Below are 19380 nucleotides of genomic sequence, written 5' to 3'. Positions count from 1 at the left end.
AATGATTCTGTACCAAGTTCACACAGTCAATAGATAGATCCCCCTATTAGGAAGGAACTGACTCACCAGGCATTGTACAAACCTGTCACCTCGGGTAGTCTGTGCAGCCTCAGCTGCAGTGAGGACCTTCTCAAAGAACTCAAGTAGGAGGACTGCCTTCTAAGTGCTTGGCAGACTTTCAGGAGATCAATATGGCATTTCATTTGTAAAAGCCTATCTTATCTCTGTAGGAAATTAATTCATATTTTCCCAGTTTAATTTTGAAGGGAAGCCAACAGTCACATTCATTTGTACACTACTGCACTCAAAAGAGAGTCTATTTCTTTTTAGAGATTTTTGACCCCATCTCAGTACAGACGGTAGCAGACTAGAGAGGTGGCTGTCAGAAATGCCGGCTGTGCAATCCTGGGCACCACGTTTATATCCCAGTGCCTTTGTCACAATCCAAGCCTCTGACAAAACTTCAGCTCTGAAGGATGCAGTGCCCTGGCTTCTACCTGCACACCCAAGTACACACAGAAACACACAGCACAAATACTCTTGGGGCTTGTCATTTTGTTTTGTGTTTTTGAGGTACGATCTATGTAGTCCTGGCTGTCCTGGAACTCAATCTGTAGGCCAGGTTCCTTCTGTCTCTGCCACCCAAGACTATAGGCATATACCACATGCTTTGGCTTCTGTCTCTATTTTAAGATCACAATCTCAGGGCTTAGGGAGATGAGTCAGCAAAGTGCTGGCCATGGAAGCATTGGGATCTGAGTTCTATACCCAGCACCGCATACATAACCTAGTATGTGCTTGTAATTGAGTGCTTGCTAACCAGAGAAAGATCTCTGTGGTCTGCTGGCCAGCCAACCTGTCCAAATCAACAAGTCCCAGTTGACAGGAACAGCTCCTGAGGAAAACATTTGGAGTTGGCTCTCTCCTTCTACCATGATTCCAGTATCAAACTTAAGTCGTCAGGCTAGGCTAGGTGATGTTACCCAATAAAGGGTTAATTCATCAGACCTTGATTATCTGTATACCTAAGATTTGGGGCCACATCATAAAGTTTGTGCTAACAATGTAATTTACTTGTACTCTGGGGTGTGAGCAGTTAACCATACTGCACTGTGCCTACTTGACTCCCAACAAGACTGTAAATGCTAAAAACAGTGACCTTGTTGGCAAAACATCCTTACACCAATATCAAGAATTAAACAGAGTCCCTGCATGACAACTTGAATATGAAAACCAGAAACTAGTTCTCGTCAACCTAAGAAACATGCCTGCTCCCCTGGCTGATTTTCATTTGCATCCTCTGGCTTTGATAACTCTAGTTGTAAAAGCTTTCTGAGTTCCGAAGGCCCTTCCAATCTTTCCCTGAACCTGAGGACGACCTTCAAAGTCCCTAACTAGATGCTGGCATTAGTCATCAGTGAACTCTACAGTTACCTACTGTCAACAACACAGCATCAGTGCGTGCAAACACACCAGATAAATACCTATTTTTGGCAATGCAACTTTAATTCAGACACCTGCCTTTTAAGTACTTTGATTTTTAAAAACTAATCGTGGCTCAGTAGGTAAAGGTATTTGCCACCAAGCTACCTGAGCGTGAATCCAGGACCCACAAGGTGGAGAAAGCTGACTCTTACTCCTTCCCATATACTATGGAACATGCACACACAATAAGGAAACAAAGAATATGTCGGACACACCTCAAAATTGGCTAAAATAAATTTTTATTAAATGTCAGAAGAGATTTATGTACAATCATAAATTCTTTACAAAAACACTTGCCAATGTTTTTAAGTCTAATTTTTTAAATTTCTGTACAGATTTGGAAATTTTGCTATGAAATAAGTCTGTAAAATATTTTAGAAAGCATCAGGATGCTAATTTTAGGCAAAATAATGTTTACAATTAAGTCTTTGTGAAAGCAAGGTTCTCAAAGACTGATTCTTTATCCAAATAACGAGAAAACAAACATTAAACACGGAACCAGATAATCTAAGTGACTGAGGAAACAATAAAGATTCTGTAAACTTCTGGTGATTCACCTGAAACTTTTGCGACTGTTAGAAGCAGTGCCGTTATCAGCAGCCACACTGAGGGAATATTGTGACACCTGTCCCAGTGGCACTGATACATGCAAAGAAACCATCATAAAGAAGCACCTCATATTTAAGGGATGTTAAGAAGAGCCATTTCTAACAGTCTCAGAGCTGAGAAACAGTGCTTTAGTAGTATCATTAAGATTTGTTTTAAGTTCAGAATACAACAGGAACATGTAAGTGGCCAGTAGTTTTGGTACTGAGTGCACCCGAGGTTTAAATTCAAAGCAAAACTATTCTGAAGGACACCCACCCAACCTGTGCAGTTGGAGGGCCGAATCTCAGCTCCCAGAGGACCAACCTACCTCATAGATGGGAAGCAACCAGCAACTTCCTCATATTTGGAATCACAAGGAATTTTAAAATTCAGTGTTTTTCAGTTTTTTCCCCTGAGTTATGAATGTTTTTTACACAGTCTTTAGTGTAGCAAATACATTCTATTGTTTCAAGTTGTACACACAATGCTAGGGTTCTGGTGCTGAAAACAGAAGCTAGCTCTTAACATCTTAAAGTAGTGGTGGTTACATGCTTTGTGAGAATCTTTGGTGTGATGCAGACTTGCAGAAGCTGCCTTTCTGTGTTTCTCATATACTCTTGTATCTTCAACTTATTTTCAAAGGAGAAACCACAAGACCATAATGAAGAACAAGCAGACCATCCTGAAAAAGGGAACAAGAGACTATTTTACAGTTCTTTGAAAATTAGTTATATATAGTATATAATCAAACAACTGGTTTATTTTTCATAATCTAACAGTAATGAGAAATTTTTTAATGTAAAAAATAAGGCATACATATAACATTTTTATCGACACCATCAAAGACTCACACCTTTCTTTCTTTTTTACTAAGACAGACTCTTACTATGGCTCAGGCTGGCCTTGACCTCACACGACTTCTGAGATTACAGGCGCGCAGAACCATGCCCCCATCTCCTTTTCTCTTGACTTGGAAGAAAAGGTTCCCACACCCCTGGAAGCTGGCGCTGCAGGAAGCTATGAACTGCCTATCATGGGTGCTATGAACTGAACTCTCTCAAAGGGCAGTACATGCTTCTAACCTCTGAGTCATCTCTCCAGATTCCTAGTTCCTTTTTTAAGATGGTCAACAATTTCTGGGCTGAAACAATTCTTTTGTCCCAGCCTCCTGAACAGCTCAGTCACAGGTGGCCCACCCCAAATAGGCCAAAGCGTTGATTCTCATATAATCATAGGTAACTAGGGGCATGTATTTATAACCAAAAGCAACTTCTTTGTCCACAGACTATTTAACAAACTGACTGAATACCGAATCTAAAAACAAAACACCTCAATTTCCATAAATCACAACAGATATGTTCAAGAGAGAAAATGTTGGGTTGGGAGTGGTGTGATTCATGCCTTTGATCCCAGCACTTGGGAAGTGGCTGAAGCAGACAGGCAGGTCTCTGTGAGTTCCAGGCCATCCTGGTCTACAGTTTTCGAGGACAGTGAGAACTACATATTAAGTCTCTCAAAATACTAGAGGATGGGCACACAACTTTTTTTTTTTTAAAGTACAGAATACAGTTTATTCAAGTCATGGGAGAGTTGAGAGGGTAGTTGAGGCGGGGGGGGGGGGTAGAGGAGTACGAGCACGTGGAGGGAGACGGGGGAAAGGAAGGGAAAGAGGAGGAACAGGGCGGAGAGCAGGGCCACAAGAGAGCAAGAGCAATAGTGGCACACAACTTTCATTCTAGCACTTGGGAAACTGGGTCTCTGAGTTCGAGGCCAGTCTCATCTACAGAGCCAGGACGCCTAGGACTACACAAAGAAACCCTGTCTTGAAGGAGAGAGAGAAAATGTTTATTCCACATATGCAGCTTACTATTGTAATAAAACTTTGTAACTCTGACCTAGTTGATAAAAATACATTTTATATATTTTGCTTCCTCCTTGCAGACTGCCAGCTAACCAACCTTACACTAAATATTTCAGATACTACGTTTCCAAGTCTTGGGGTTTTTGTTTTGTTTTGATTGTTGTTTTAGTATCTCTTCTGCTTCTTATTTGTTAAAGATAAGGTGTTGTTTTAAAGAGAGTTTTTGGGGGCTAGGGACTTGGCTTGGCAGTTAAGAGTGTTTACAGCTCTAACAGAGGACCCAGGTTGGGTTCCCAGCACCCACATGGCAGCTCCCAACCACCTGGTAACTCCAGCTCCAGGGCATCTAATTCTCTTTTCCTCCTACACTCAGGAGGAGCACATAAACACATATAGGCACGCTCTTCCTCACCTGTGCATACACACCCACAATCTCTTTCTCAAATACACCCAAGTTAAAAACAAACAAAAAACCCTCAAACCTAAAAAGGCAGCTTAGTCTGGCCTGGAACCCTCTATGTAGTGAGGGTGACCTGGAGTGTTACCTTCCTGTCTCTACCTCCCAAATCCTCAGACTGCAAGCATGTACTACCACTCTAGTCAGTTTAGTCTCTGTCTCTCTCTCTCCCTCTTCCCACCACCCTGTCTCCCCAGTTGTCTCACTATGTGGCCCTAGCTGACCTGCCTCGGCCTTCTGAGTGCTGAGGTTAAAGGTGGACACCAACAGGCCCCATTTTGTTTTGAGACAAGGTTCAGGGTCTAAGTGCCCAGGTGAGCCTGAATCTGAATACTGACTCACATCCCAAGAGCTATGAATTCCAGTGTGAGCCACTGTGCCTGGCTCTGTCTCTCACGTTGGTGTCCGGTCTTATGGTTGTGCTCTGACTAAGGATGCACTAAGTAACCATCCTCAGAAGGCACTACTACCTTCTAATTACTAGACAAGTAGCTATAAAGAACTCATGGAAAACATGCCAAGCACCTGCTGTAAAATAACTCTTTGTAATGTAATTTAGATATCTATATTTATATATCCTATAAATATATGTGTAAGCATCACTTAAATTTGTTTTCTATTCATATCTCTATTATAGTCCTAAACTTTTAACTGTATGACAGTTAGCCATGGTTTGTCCCTCACAGGTTCAAATGCTGAAAACGTCATTCCTAGTATAGAGTATTGAAGATGTGGGCAGAGTGGAAGGTAATTAGATCAAGGGTCTCTACCCCACAAATGAATTAATTCATCTCAAGGGAACCAGTCAGGTCTTTGAGACTATACTGAGTATGGGTTTGCACTCCTTTTTTTTTTTTTTTTTTTTTGAGGCAGTGTCTCAAATAGGATGGCCTTACACTCTGGATCTTCCCGCTTCTACCTCCTGTGTGACTGACATACATGTGAGCCACCACACCCAGCAGAAACAGCTGTTATAAAGCAAGTACAGCTGTTTCCACTAGCACTCTTGAATAATAACTCCAAAGGTTTTTGCTTGTTTATGAATATTTGTTTAAGACAGTCCTCGGAAAGAGCCTGCAATACTCTTAACCCCTGAGCCATTCCTACAGCTCTTCTGACACACTGTTGGGCACAGGTTAGACAAGGACCTACCTGCATTGCTGCATCACCTATTGCACGCCGGATCTCCCGTAGGGTTTGGTACCGCTCCAGTAAGTGATCTCCACAGATGATATCTACCTATGGAAAACAGTCAGCTGTCAGACCACTTTCCTGCTTCACAACACATGAAGCAGGAAATTAGCATGATACTTCAAGATTGTATTTAATTATTTTATAGTAGACTTTTAAAAACCTCTATCACTTTCTAACATTTTCATAGGACCTGGAGCTTCACTAATTGCTTAGGCTTGATAGCCAGAGAGCTCAGGCAATCTACCTACCTATCTGTGGCCCCCAGGCCTGGCTTTTGCTGAGGATCGGAATCCAGGTCTACATGTTTGTCAGACTCTTCTGACAAAAACATCAAGAAAAGTTTTTGAGGGCTGGAGAGATGGCTCAGTGGTTAAGAGCACTGACTGCTCTTCCAGAGAGACCAAGTTCAATTCCCAGCACCCACATGGTGGCTCACAACCATCTGTAATGGGATCTGATGCCCTCTTCTGGTGTGTCTGAAGACAGCTACAGCGTACTCATATACATAAAATAAACACATTTTTTAAAAAAGAAAAAAAGAAAAGTTTTTGAGAAAACTTTTCATGGTAGCATATGACATTAGTCCCCACTCAGGTACTGAGCCCTGCAAAGAGAGCAGTGTCTCTTTAGTTTTTAGAAAGCATCTCAGGCTGAAAGAGACTGGCCCAGTACTCAGGAGGACTGGATGCTCTTCCAGAGAACCAAGGTCTGATACCCAGCATCCACACTGAACCTTCAACTCTAAGGAAGACAACACCTTCTTCTGACCTTTGCAGGCAATGCACAGATGTAGTTCAGATACACACAATGGCAAGAACAGCCATATACACAAAATAAAATTTGGGGTCCTTTTTGTATTTTTATTTTTTTGCTGGGCATAGTGGCAAATGTCTTTGATCCCAACACTTGGGAGGCAGAGGTAGGCAGATCTCTGAGTTCAAGACCAGTGTGGTCTACAGAGCAAGTTCCATGATAGCCAGGGCTACACAGAGAAACCCTGTCTCAAAACAAAAGGGGGGAGGGGCTAGAGAGATGGCTCTGTGGTTATAAGCATTGGCTGCTTTACCAGAAGACCTGGGTTCGAATCCCAGCACCCACATGGCAGATCACAGCTGTCTGTTAATTCCAGTTCTTGGATACATATCGAAACATTCCCACACATGCTGCATAAGATATTTAGATGATTTTTAATCAATACGAACAACAAACTGGAGGTCTAAAGAAATGGCTTAGTTGTTCAGAGCACTTGTTATAGAGGACTGGAGTTCAATTCCCAGCAAAAAACCACAAAGAAACTCACAAGTGTCTGTAACTCCATTTCCCAGGGATCCAATGCCCAAGTTTGACCTCTGGGGGCACCAAGCACATAGTCCACATATAAACATAGTAGCAAAGTACTCTTAAAGAGACAAAAAGTAATCTACAATATTGGACTGGAAGCTAAGCACTGTGGTGCAAATCTCTAATCACAGCACTTGGGAGGCAGATATCTGTGAGTTCCAGAACAGCCAAGGCTACAGAGAAACTCCATCTCCAAAACCCATAAGTAAACAACCTAGGTTTGATCCCCCAGAACCCACAGTGGAGGTAGAGAACCAATTCCCAAAGATTTCCCGCTAATCTCCATGATGTGTGCTGTGGCATGTGTGCATGTACACACACAGGGAAAAACAGTAAAGTCAAGAATAAACAAGGAGGGAAACCAGTCTTTAAAGCCAACCTTTTCAAGGGGACTGCAGCGAGCTCGGCAGTGCACGCCCATAATTCTGGCACTTAGAAGGTAGAGCAGGATCTAGATCAAGGTCAGCCTTGGCTCCACAATAAATTTGAAAAGATCCTGAGCTACATGAAACTTTGTCCCAAACAACAAAAATTAAATAAAAAAAGAAAAGTATACTCTGGTCAAAATTTAGTCATAAAAGGAGCAACAGATATACTAGAACCAGCCCACCTGGATATCACATAGCATAGAGCATATGATCAAGTCACCATGTTGTATAATGGTTTCCTCTTCTAAATTTTTTTTTTAAATGTAAAAAATGTCTCAATGATGGTCTGGGAATGGATGGATGGGTGGATGGCCTGGGAATGGATGGATGAATGGATGGGTGGGTTAATGAATGGATGGGTGGGTTAATGAATGGATGGGTGGGTGGGTGGGTGGGTGGGTGACAGGCAGGCACACATACATAGATACCAATAGATATTAGTGTAGATTTATGTTAAGCCAATACATGATTGAACAGAGAGGAGGTGGGAAAAAGGAGAGGAAACGGAAGAGGAGGAGTCAGGGAGTAAAAGGGAAGAGGAGGAGTCAGAGGAGGAGAAGGACAGGAGAAACGGCAACAGGAGGACAGCTAATGGCATGTGAGAAGGGATCTCCTAGGAGGGGAATAGAGTATAGTGGTAAATCTGCCCAAAATAGATGCACAACTTGTTTTCCCAAGTACGGAGTTGTGTTTTCATTGAATGGGTTTATTTGGGTTGGAGGATATTGCAACAAATTGGCAATTTGGGTTGAAAAGGATATCACAACATATTAGTGCTAACAACAGCATAATTTCAGTCACTGCTTTAACACATGTATACTTTAGTCAACAATATGTAGTATATTTAGAAACAAATTTCTATCAAACTTTGCGTAATAGCTAAATCTGATGAATGAAAAAGCAAAGCTGTATAAAGGTACATTTTCATTTAACTATATATGAAATATATAGTTGACCTATAACTAGAGTACATTTTATTTTTTATATTTTGGTTTTTCAAGACATAGTTTCTCTATATAACCTTGGCTGTCCTGGAACTTGCTCTGTAGACTAGGCTGGTCTTTAACTCAGATCCAACTGCCTCTGCCTCTTAACTGCTAGAAATAAAGGGGTGCTCCACCACTGCCCAGATTTATTTTGATTTTTTAATAACACACAAGGTTTGATGTTTTCTAATTTACAAACAAGAAAATACTATATAAGTAGGAGACATTTTTTTCAGTCCTTAAAAAGCTAATAGGGTCTAGGTTAAGTATTTCCAATTTTCTTTTTTTTTTAAAGATTTATTTTATGTATATGAGTACACTGTCTTCAGACACACCAGAGGAGAGCATCAGATCCCATTACAGATGGTTGTGAGTCACCATGTGGTTGCTGGGAATTGAACTCAGGTCCTCTGGAAGAGCAGTCAGTGCTCTTAACCACTGAGCTACCTCTCCAGCACAGTATTTCAAATTTTCTAAGTATTCACGTTTCCATATTACACTTGCATATGGATGTCTTCTAGTAATCTTTAGTTCTACTACCGATTGCAAAAGATCTGGAGTTTAGGCCTAGAAAGCTGTTAGTATTCCCCACAGACCTAGTTTTCCCTGAAATCAGGACATGGTCATCAGTGCAATGATAAACAGAGGCTGTTTGATGGCTAATCTTGGCTGTCAACTGGACTACATCTGGAATCAATGAAAACCCAGGCAGCTGGGCATACATGTGAAGAATTTTCTTAATTGAGTTGAGAAGAACCAACCTAAACCTTGGTGGTCACTTCTGGTGGCAGCCTATCTCAATGGCAAGTTCACCTATGCTACTGCGGAGGCATTACTACACTGGACCACAGCCTGTAAACCCTTCTAATCAATGCCTTTTATATATTCGATACATGATATATATTCATTACATCAGTTTTGTTCTTCTGAAGAACTAATATGAAGGGCAACTCAGATGTGATTGAAGTTGGAGGTGGAAATCACAATGTATCAACATTCCATTAACAATCACAGTATCTCCAACATCATAAAAAAAAAAAAAAAAGCCCATCTATGACTCTAGAGACCATTCTCTTGATTTGTCAAAGGTCATCACGCAACCTCACTTTTCCTCTTATACACATGTACCGTACCTGACAAGCTGGATCAAGACCCATTTTTCTTCTAAGAAATTTTTCTACATGCCCAATAGTCGCTTCTCCCGAAACACGCACAAACTTCTTTTCCAATGGCTACAAAAACAGATAAAACTTTTCAGATCATGTGAAAGTAGTTATTCATAAAATGTACAAGCTTTAAAACAAATCTTAAAGCAAAGATGATTTTGTGAATTTAAGTCAATTTGTAGTCCAAAGAAAAAGTAGAAATTCTGCAACAAATCTTTTAGATACATATTAACAAACTTTTCAATAGAAAGGCTTGTTAGTAACTTTAAAAGCTCATGTAAAACAAAACATCCGGTATAATGGTACATGCCTGAAATCCTAACCCTTGAGAGGTGGAGGCAGGAGGACTGAGCTGATGGCTGGCACCCTGCACAAAGCACTGTAGTGCCTGCTTGTCGGTCCAGCTAATTGAGAGAAGCAACACAGAAGATCAAGTGCTATCCCCACAGCACGGCCGTACATGTCTGCAGTTCCTGCTCTTGAGAAACTGAGGTGGGAGGTTTACGAAAGTCTAGGAGCTGAGACAGACTGGTCACATAGTGAGAAACAATTTTTTTAAGCAAGGCATGGTGGCTCACACCTGTGATCTCAGTACTCTAGAGGCTGAGGCAGGAAAACTGCTATGAGCTAAGGACAGCCTAAGCCATGGGCCTATCTCCAAAAAGAAAAAAAGAGGGTAGGGGAGGGTAAAGAAGGAGAGGGGAAGGGAGAGGAGGGAGTGGTAAAGGAGGGGGAGAGGAGGGGGAGGAAAAAAGAAGAAAGGAGGGAGGAGGGAGAGAGAAAAGTTTGTTTGTTTTTTTTTAATTTTAAAATGAGAAGAAATCTAGTCACAGGTGGCTTGAGTTACAGGCAGTTGTGAACACCGTGCAGGTAGTTGGGGACCAAACTTAGATCCTTGGCAAGAACACTATGGGCTCTTGACTGCTGAGCCACCTCTCTTGCCCCTTGCTGCCATCTTTTACAATATCCTGCTCCAGAATCACCAAAGGCATTTAAAGGTCTCCAGTAAAAAGTAGAGTCATCTTAGATTTCTAGGTACAGGAGAGCCCCAAATCACCCCTTTGTGAGAGCATCTTTAGCCAGAAACAATCATCTCAAGAGAACTGAACTGTCTCCTCAAACAATCAAAACTTCTCTGAACCACCTTCAAGAGCCAGAACTAAGGTAATGATTAGACCACAATCTGGCCCAAACTTAACTTTATATCCTTGCTGCCTCCTGCCCCAGCTGTTCTTCTACGTAACCCTAAAGCTGCCAAGCACAGTGACTCAGAGACTGCCATGGATTCAAGGCCAGATGAGGATACATGAATTCCAGGTTAGCCTGGGCTACAGAATCAGAACCTGTCTTAAAAACACAAACCACCACCACCACAAAAGCTGTGCAGTGACCTAAGGACAGAGTCATGGAAGGTCTTTATCTGTAATCCAGGGTTACCTGGCACTTGGTACGTATCTCACAAGTGCTGGGCTCTTAGAATAGGTATATGCACCACACTCCATTTGTGAACCCAGGGCTTCCCGAATGCTAGGCAAGGAAGCCCTCATAGCAGCTACTCATCTCTTTGAATGCCACAGTGGGGTGGGGGCTGAGCCCTGTGTGTGGGCTTCTACAGCCACGGGGTTTCCCTTAAAACTCTAGAAACAGACACCACAAACAAAACAATTCCTGCCTTTCCTTAGTGAAAAGAGTCCGTCACAGACACATCACAGGTTTTACTTTTGTGTCTCAGCTTGCTATTTATCTCAACAACTGACAAAGTATAAAACAAAGCAGTTCTTACCTCAAATCTCAATGAAGGCTTGAAGTGACAAGTTAAGGCAGGTTAACTTCAGCCAAAAATGTTAAATATACAAGTTTAAATTCATGCTAACTAAACTCTAAGCACCAACTACACAGAACACATTTGGATATTTTACTTTATTTATTTTACTCTTCTGAGATGGGTCTTACTACAACAGCCCAGGCTGGCCTTGAGTTTTTGATCCTCTTTGCTTCAGCCTCCAGAGTAGTAAGAATACAAAGTTAAACCACATCTGACACTTAGAATGTTTTTACATTACCAGACTAAAATCAAGCCTAGCCGTGCATGCTTGAAGCCCTAGCAGTTAGATGGTAGAGGCAGGAGGATCAGAAATTTAAAGTCATCCATGGGTATGTAAGTTCAAGGCCAGCAGAGACCTATCTCCAAAAACTAAAATATAAAAAATCAAATTACCATTTAACACGGCATTTGGCTTTGTAAATTACTCATTTTCCTTACTTTATTTGTTTGAGTAAGCAGCAGGTTCATATTTAATGTTTCCTACCCTGAGAAACTAATTTAGTATTACTGTTGAATCTCAATAACTTACTTGTCAAACATTTATATTTTAATTGAAGATAATTTCTAGTTGGCTGCTAATCTGATTCAGAATTTATATCTATAACACCCTCTATTATAGAGTAAACAAAAAATGAAATACCTTAAAATGTCCTGTGTCTTCATTAGCACTAAAAATAAAGGAAAAGCTAATTAAAACTTAATACTTTAAAATTACATGCTTAATCAAAAAACAAGAGAAAAACAATAAAACATTTCAAATGCACCAATTCATTTAACTTGGAAAAAGGTTTTTGTTTGGTTTGTGTGTATGTTTTGGAGACAGGTTTTCTCCATGTCCTGGAATTCACTCTGTAGAACAGATTCGTTTGCTTTTATCCCAAGTACTGGGATAAAAGGCCTGTGCCGCCCTGAGCAGCTACAAACTTTACATCTATTTACAATGCCCATGCTGCTCGTGTGGAGGTCAGAAGACAACCTGCAGAAGTCAGTTTCTCTCCTCCCATCATAAGCTCCTGCGATCTAACTCAGGCAGGCAGCTGCAGCAAGTGCTTTTCCCTGCTGAGCTGTCTACTGGCTCAATTTAAAACACTGGAGCTCATGTGTCTCGGGCTTGCTTGAAATGCAGTGAATAGAATCAAATCAAATCGAATCTGGGTCTTATAGCTGTGCCACACCAGCCTGTTTTTTCTTTTTCTCTTTTGGAGGGGTGGATTGAGACTAAGTCTCTAGAGTAGTCTGGCTGTCCTGGAACTTCAGATTTAATCCAGGCTGACCTCAAACTCAGAGATCTATCTGCCTGCTTCTGCTCTACTATTCCTGGCCATTTTTTATTTTTAAAACATGGTTACCAAAATCTTTGGGAAAAAATATAATTGTCACTTCTGCCACCTAGTGGTAAGATAAAGGCAGTTTAGTCCAGCACTTTAAACTCTCCATACTTCTTTTCCTAGGGGGAAGGGGAAGTAGATTTATTTTATGAGACAGGATCTCACTAAGTAGCCCTAGCTGGCTTGGAACTAAAATTAAGTGCCACCTTGCCCAGCCTAATTTTAAAACTACAAAAAAGAAGAAGAAGAAAGAAAAAAGGGCCTGCCTTGCTGCCTTACAACAGATCAAGAACATCTGACCTTTCAGTAACCATATGAAAAACTGCACAGAAGAATGGGAACGACGCTTTGGGGAGTGGCTATTACACCTGAGGGAAGGGAACAAGCCATTATATAGTCGGGGCTTCTGCTACAATAGTGGTTTTGTTCTATTAGGAATGGTATTGGGGGGCATGGGAGAGCAAAAGCAGGCAGGGCCTTGCTCTATAGCAGAGGCTAGCCTTGAATGCAGTGGTCCTCCTCCATGTTAGGGTCATGTGTGCTTCTGTGAGTTAAGGATACCAGTGGTGACTATGTTAATTTAACATTTTCTCAATCTTAAATATTCTATAATTATTTCAAAATTGTTGCATTTGTTTGTTTATAGAGGCCTGGTAGCATAAGCTTGCATATTTGGGAAGCCCTCAGGCATAAGGATCTAGAATTTAAGGTGAGCTAACCACAAAAAAATTCCAAGCCTAGCTGTAGTAACACATAACTTTAATCTTAGGTAGTCTAGCCTGATCTACAGAGTTCCAGGACAGCCAGGGCTACACACACACACACACACACACACACACAATATCCTATCTTGAAAAACCAAAAATTCCAGGCAATTATGAGCTAAAGAAACTGTCTCAAGAAGAAAAGTCACAACTTTAAAGCTAAAAGACAATTTTCTTTCTTTAAAGAAAAAAAATTAAATGGTTCAATAGTTAAAAGTATGTGTTGCTCTTGCAGAGGACCCCAAGTTCCCAGGACCCACATAGCAGCTCATAGATGCCTGTAACTAGTTACAAGGGATCCGACATCCTTCTCTGACCTCCTTGGGCATCAGGCATTTATGTGGTACATGTTTATAACATACATGCAAGCAAAACATTCATACATACACACACATACACAAATAAAATGTATTTAATGCATGTGCCCGAGTGTATGCATCCTGAAAGCTAGAAGATGGCGCCAGACTCTGAAACTGGAGTTACTGACAGTTGAATTTCGAACCATATGACATGGTTGGAACTGAACCAACATGTCCTCTGCAAGAACAGCAAATGTTCCTAACCATTGAGCCACCTCTCCAGATCCAAAAGAAGATGAGAGGCCCATCAAGGTAGTTTACAAACTGCATACCACACAAGGCTAGCCTAGGCTACAATGTAAAACCTTGCTTCAAAATGATAAATTTTTTTAGGTCACTCACCCAATGAACTCAAGTAATAAAGACATATCAAGTTCAGGTGGAATACGAAACACTGACTCTAGGACTTTCTTGGTTCTTCCTTTGCTTGAAGAGACTGGCTGTGGAACAGCTACTTGAAATGGAAACAAAGAAGCTGATGTAGGATTAGAATTTTCACAAGTTGAGATCTTTAAGGAATCAAAGTATTACAAGTAACACACAAGTATTACAATTACTAACTAAATTATTATCAAGTCCTGCTCAAGTCTCATTTTCCTTAAAAACATCAGGTAATCTGTCAAAAATCAATGAATTTAGAGTGGAAAAAGTCATTCAGTTGGCAAAGGTGCTTGTTGTGAAGCCCGAGTCTGTCTAGGACACACATGTGAGTGAGGTGAGGGTGTTCTGCCAAGTGGCTATCTGTATAAGAAAGTACAAACTAATGTGAACAGACACTTACATTCGGATTCTCTCTCTAGATAAATATAAATGTAAAGAAACATGGCTCATTTATCGGGGCCACAGATGGCTCATTAAAACAGTACAGCACTTAAGAGAGGACACTTCACAAATATCATGTACAGTTACTAAGGTTAGCACATTACATATACTCATTTAATCCTTATACATATATACTACATCTACACTTTTTATAAGAAACTGAGCTTTAGTAGATTAAACAACTTGTCTAAGGTCACAAAGTAACAGAAGAACCAAGATTTAAGCCACATCTACCAGAGTTCCTACTTAGTTGCTACTAATCGTTACTTTGTGCCCGGCATTAGTAAAAGTACTGGTGCTGGCAAGGCAGCCATGGACACCTTTAACCCCAGCACTGGGGAAGCATAGGCAGGTGGATCTCAGTAAGTTTGAGGCCAGCCTGGTTTAAAGTGAGTTCCAGGGCAGCCAAGGCTACACAGAGAAACCATGTCTCAAAGAAATGTGTTTGTTTAATAATGTCTTATTTTATAGATATTAAAGTCACCTAACCTAAAAAGTGGCAGTGCTAAGAACTCACAAAATCTAGGGATTGAGTCTGTTTCCCCACTCTCACTTTCTTTTTTTTAAATAAAAGTGTCTCACTATGTGGCCCAGGCTGGCCTGGTACTCACAGCAAGCCTCCTGACTCAGTTTCCTGAGTGCTGAGATTACAGGCTTGAACAACACCCAGTCAGTCCTTTTAATCCTTACTTAGTTCATACAGAAGCATTCCCTACAAAACATTTCTTTAATAAAATAACCAGGTATCCCCAAAGCACTTGGGATGGTTTTCATTTTTATTCCAATTGACAAAAATCTAGGCTCACCAGGGAAGAGTCTTAAGGAGGGATTGGGAGCTGGCCCCAGAGGAATTTTTTTTTATTATGTTAATCTACCTGGGAAGACCCAGCCCAAGAGTGAGCAGTAGGAAGGCAGGCAGTAACTGGTTTCTCTCTGGTGCACTGATACCAACAGCTCCAGCTCCCTCCAGTTCCTGGTTCTCACTGCCCTGATTTCCCTGCAATATGATGTAACCTGAGCAGTGAGTGAGCTAAGGAAACCTCTAACCTCTTCTCCCCTAAGTGGCCGCTACCTGGTCTATTTTATCACTTAACAGAACAGGAATGAGGACAGCACCTCAATGACAGTTTTGTTCTTTAATCTATAAATGTAGTGCAGAACTCATGCAAACTTACCAGGCTTAGGGATTTCTAAACCTCTTTCTTTATAGAAGTCATGCATTTGCTTTTTTTCTCCTAAAAAAATAATAAAACACAGACTAAATTACACTTATAATGTAACTAATAGAGTTGGAGACTTTGGGATTCACAACTATGAAATAAAACGAAACTTACTTTCCTCTAGATTGACCACTAATTTGTAAACTATGTCTTGTAACTGCCGGTCCAACCTAACAAAAGGAAGGGTGGAGAATATCTCAGAATTCAAAAAATAAATTTAGGTACAAAATGAATTCACTATTTTCCTCAGGAACAGACATCTTTCTCTATTTTTGTTTGTTTTTTGGCTTTTCAAGACAGGGTTTCTCTGTGTAGCTCTGGCTGTCCTGGAAATATCCTCTCTAGACCAGGTTGCCCTCAAATTCAAAGAGACCTTCCTGCCTCTGCTTCCCCAGTGCTGGGATTAAAGGCATGCTCTACTACTGCCCAGTGAATACTTATGGTTTTCTGAGATGAAGTATATTTTAGGCATGTGGTACATATGCACACATAAAAATCATTTAAAAAATACTGAAGCTAGGTGCTGTGCTCTACTCCTCTAGTCCCAGACTTGGGAAGCAGAGGCACGTGGATCTGAGTTTAAAGCCAGCCTGTTCTACAAACTGAATTTTGCTGTTAAAGTCTCTGGCAGATCTCACCATGCCTGGTTCACAGTAAGTACACACACTTCTTATGAAGTTCCCTTTCTTCTCATTTTGATAGCATTCAGTATTTTAGATGTGAATACATTTTAAATGCGTATGTTCTTACCTTATATTATAAAGAGGCTGGGTCTGGTGGACAACTATGTTGCACTTTGGACATCTGTTGCTGTAGTAAAAATGTCTCACAATGCAGCTTTTACAAACTAGTGGAAGAGAGAGTGTTTAATTTTAGGATGGTTTAATAAAGACAATTCAAACTTCGAAACTACGGTGCAGAAATGTGGGCTGCATGCTTACAGGTGTGAAGACACTCAGTAATAGTGGTCGCGTCTATCAAGTAGCCTTTGCAAATGGAGCACAGGATGTATGGGGTCAGCTCAACCAGGTTGATCAGGCGCTGGGAATGCAATGACAACAGTTTTAGAATACAAGCCCTTTCCCTCCCAAAATCAGAAAACAGACATCTGAGCCCAGGAGTCCAAACCCAGGCCAAAGCCAACACTGCAAAGCCTCACTTCAAAACAACTTAAGCCATAATCTCAAGATTTCATTATAAGCAACACAACTTAACTGCATCCCCAGCCTTTCAAAATACCCAATAATAAAGAAAGCACTGTTTCTAGTGGTCCCAATTCTCGTTGAGGGCATCTGTTTTTTTGTTTTACAAAAAGTCCCTAAATCTGCCTGGTCTCCCCAGATTACCAAGGATGACCCTGAACTTGCAGTCTCCGTCTCACCAATGTTGGTAGTAACAGTATTACAAGTGTCCACTACCACATCCAGTGTAGACAGACAGTGCTGAGACTAGACCTCTGAGCGTCCTGCAGGCCAGGGATACACTGTATCAACTGGGCTATACACCCCATCCTCCGGATGCCTTTTTTCACAATTAGTTTCTTTCTTTCTTTCTTTCTTTTTTTTAATGGGAAAAACAAACAAAACCTCTCAACACTCTGCAGAAAAGGAGTACGCTCAAGTCAGACTTGGAGAGTCAGAAGTCCGGTAGCCTTAGACTTCTCGTCACGCAAAGACTTATTTACAGAACGAAAGAAGAGGGAACCAGAGTGACCTAAGTGATCTGCAAGGACTCCACAAAATAAATCAAGCCGGAGAGAGGCCACGCCTGGGTGGGCGGGGATGGAGGTCTACACAAGTGCCGCGAGCTTCAGCGACAACGGTAACCGCAAGTCTGCACCCCGCTCGGTCTCAGAGACCGCTCAGGCGCAGCCAGGTCGGGCAGGGTCGTAGATACCTCCTCCTCGTCCTCGGAGTCCGCCCGTCCAGACTCCAGACGCAGAGAGAAGTGGCTCATCTCTTCCTCCTCCTCTTCTTCTTCCTCCATCTCCTCATCCTCTTCTAACTCCTCATCGTAGTCCTCGAAGCGGCCTCTCAGGCGGCCCAGGCTGCGCTCCGGCTGCAACTGCGGGGGCCGAGAGCGAGAGCAACCGGGAGCGCCCGCCTGGGCCAGGGACGCCGGGCCCTCCTCACTGGCCACGGGCGCCGGGATGAGGGCGGGCGGAGAGATGGGAGGCGGAGGTGGTGGCGGTGGCGGCATGGCTGAGGCTCGCTTGGCCTCGGAGGCGCGCTTGTTTTCCGTAGCGTCTGTCTCAGCTTCCTCCATGGCGGGTATCAGACACCAAGCGAGCTGAGCGCGAGGCGAGGAGAGTAGGATGGCTAGCGCGCGAGTAGAGCACGAGCCCCCTTTCGTACCAGTGCGCAGGCGCCGGCGCTCCGCAGGGGCCGCTGGGAAATGTGGTTCACCTAGGAACTGCCTAGGTGAGGCGGAGCTGCTCAGGTGGGGGCGGGGCGTGCAGGCCACGCCTTAAAGAAAGCACATCCAGTTTTTCTGGTCGAAGCTTGCAGTGAGTTTTTCAGGAAAGTCTAAAACGTTATTTCAGTATTTTACTTGCAGCAGTTTATTCATAGAGCATTGAACCCTAGATGCCATGTGATGTTGAGTTAGGAATGATGATTTTATTCTGAGGACTAATTATGGTTTTCTTCCCATGGCTAATGGCATCTATCTATCTACCTTGTCTCACCAAACAAAACCCTAAGATGACTCAACAGGTATTTGCCACCAAGCGTGATGACCTGAGTTTAATACCCATGACAGAACGAGAGAACCGATTCACAAAAGTTGTAACTCCCATGTGTGCCCCCCCCACCAATAGTAGATACATAGATAGAAACGTAGATACGTAAATAAATAAATATAATAATAATAGTAAAAACTGTCATTGTAGAAATTTATAAGAACCATACCAAATCCAATTAAAGGCAGTGGATGTACATGAAAAATAAAATGACTGGGGCCAAAGATATATCTCAAAGGTATAGAAAGGGTGGCCTACCCTGTGTGAGGCCATTGTTTATTTCTAACACCAAAAACAAACAAACAAACAAAAATGTGACTTAGAATAGCCAACAAAAAATTTTTTTTGAGAAATGAGAAAAAAAAGTTAGAGGACGGCTTTGATAAGAATAGCCTCATAAGCTAACTGTGCTGCCCCGTGTATTAATTTCACCCTTAAGTAGGCAGAATATTAGAGTCTAGGAAACACCCGCCTGGGCAGCATTACAACAGCCCTGTCTCCAAAAATGAAAAGTGACTGTCTCAAGACTTTACCCACTGAAGGGTGTGTGCTACTCACTAACTTTGGACTTTTGAACACTATTAGGACCAGTAAATGTGGAGGTGTTTGGGGCTGGAAAGACGACTCCAACAGTTAAGAGCACAATGCTGCTCTTGCAGAGAAGGTCCTGAAGGAACCCCTCTTCCAAGCACCCAAATGGCTGCTCACAATTGTCTGTAACTCTAGTTCCAGACAGAGTAATAAGATCTGATACCCTCTTTTGTTCTCTCTGGGCACCAGGAATGCACTTGACAGACATACATATATGTAAGCAAA

General features: G+C 41.9%; 1 protein-coding gene across 1 annotated transcript; it reads right to left on the bottom strand.

Annotated features, from left to right (window-relative positions):
- Positions 1–2698: 2698 nt before the first annotated feature.
- Positions 2699–18089, bottom strand: PCGF6 (polycomb group ring finger 6; the record flags this gene model as incomplete). The annotated part of the gene is made up of 11 exons (XM_080912083.1): positions 2699–2755; positions 5544–5630; positions 9474–9572; positions 11290–11307; positions 11972–11999; positions 14125–14233; positions 15780–15839; positions 15939–15994; positions 16575–16671; positions 16766–16865; positions 17721–18089. 11 exons carry the CDS (start codon positions 18087–18089, stop codon positions 2699–2701), a joined length of 1080 nt encoding a protein of 359 aa, XP_080768209.1.
- Between the last annotated feature and the right edge of the window lie 1291 nt (positions 18090–19380).

This window comes from Micromys minutus (assembly GCF_963924665.1).
Source record: "Micromys minutus genome assembly, chromosome: 2".
Classification (NCBI taxonomy): Eukaryota; Metazoa; Chordata; class Mammalia; order Rodentia; family Muridae; genus Micromys; species Micromys minutus.
This window is presented reverse-complemented; position numbering and strand designations above follow the sequence as displayed.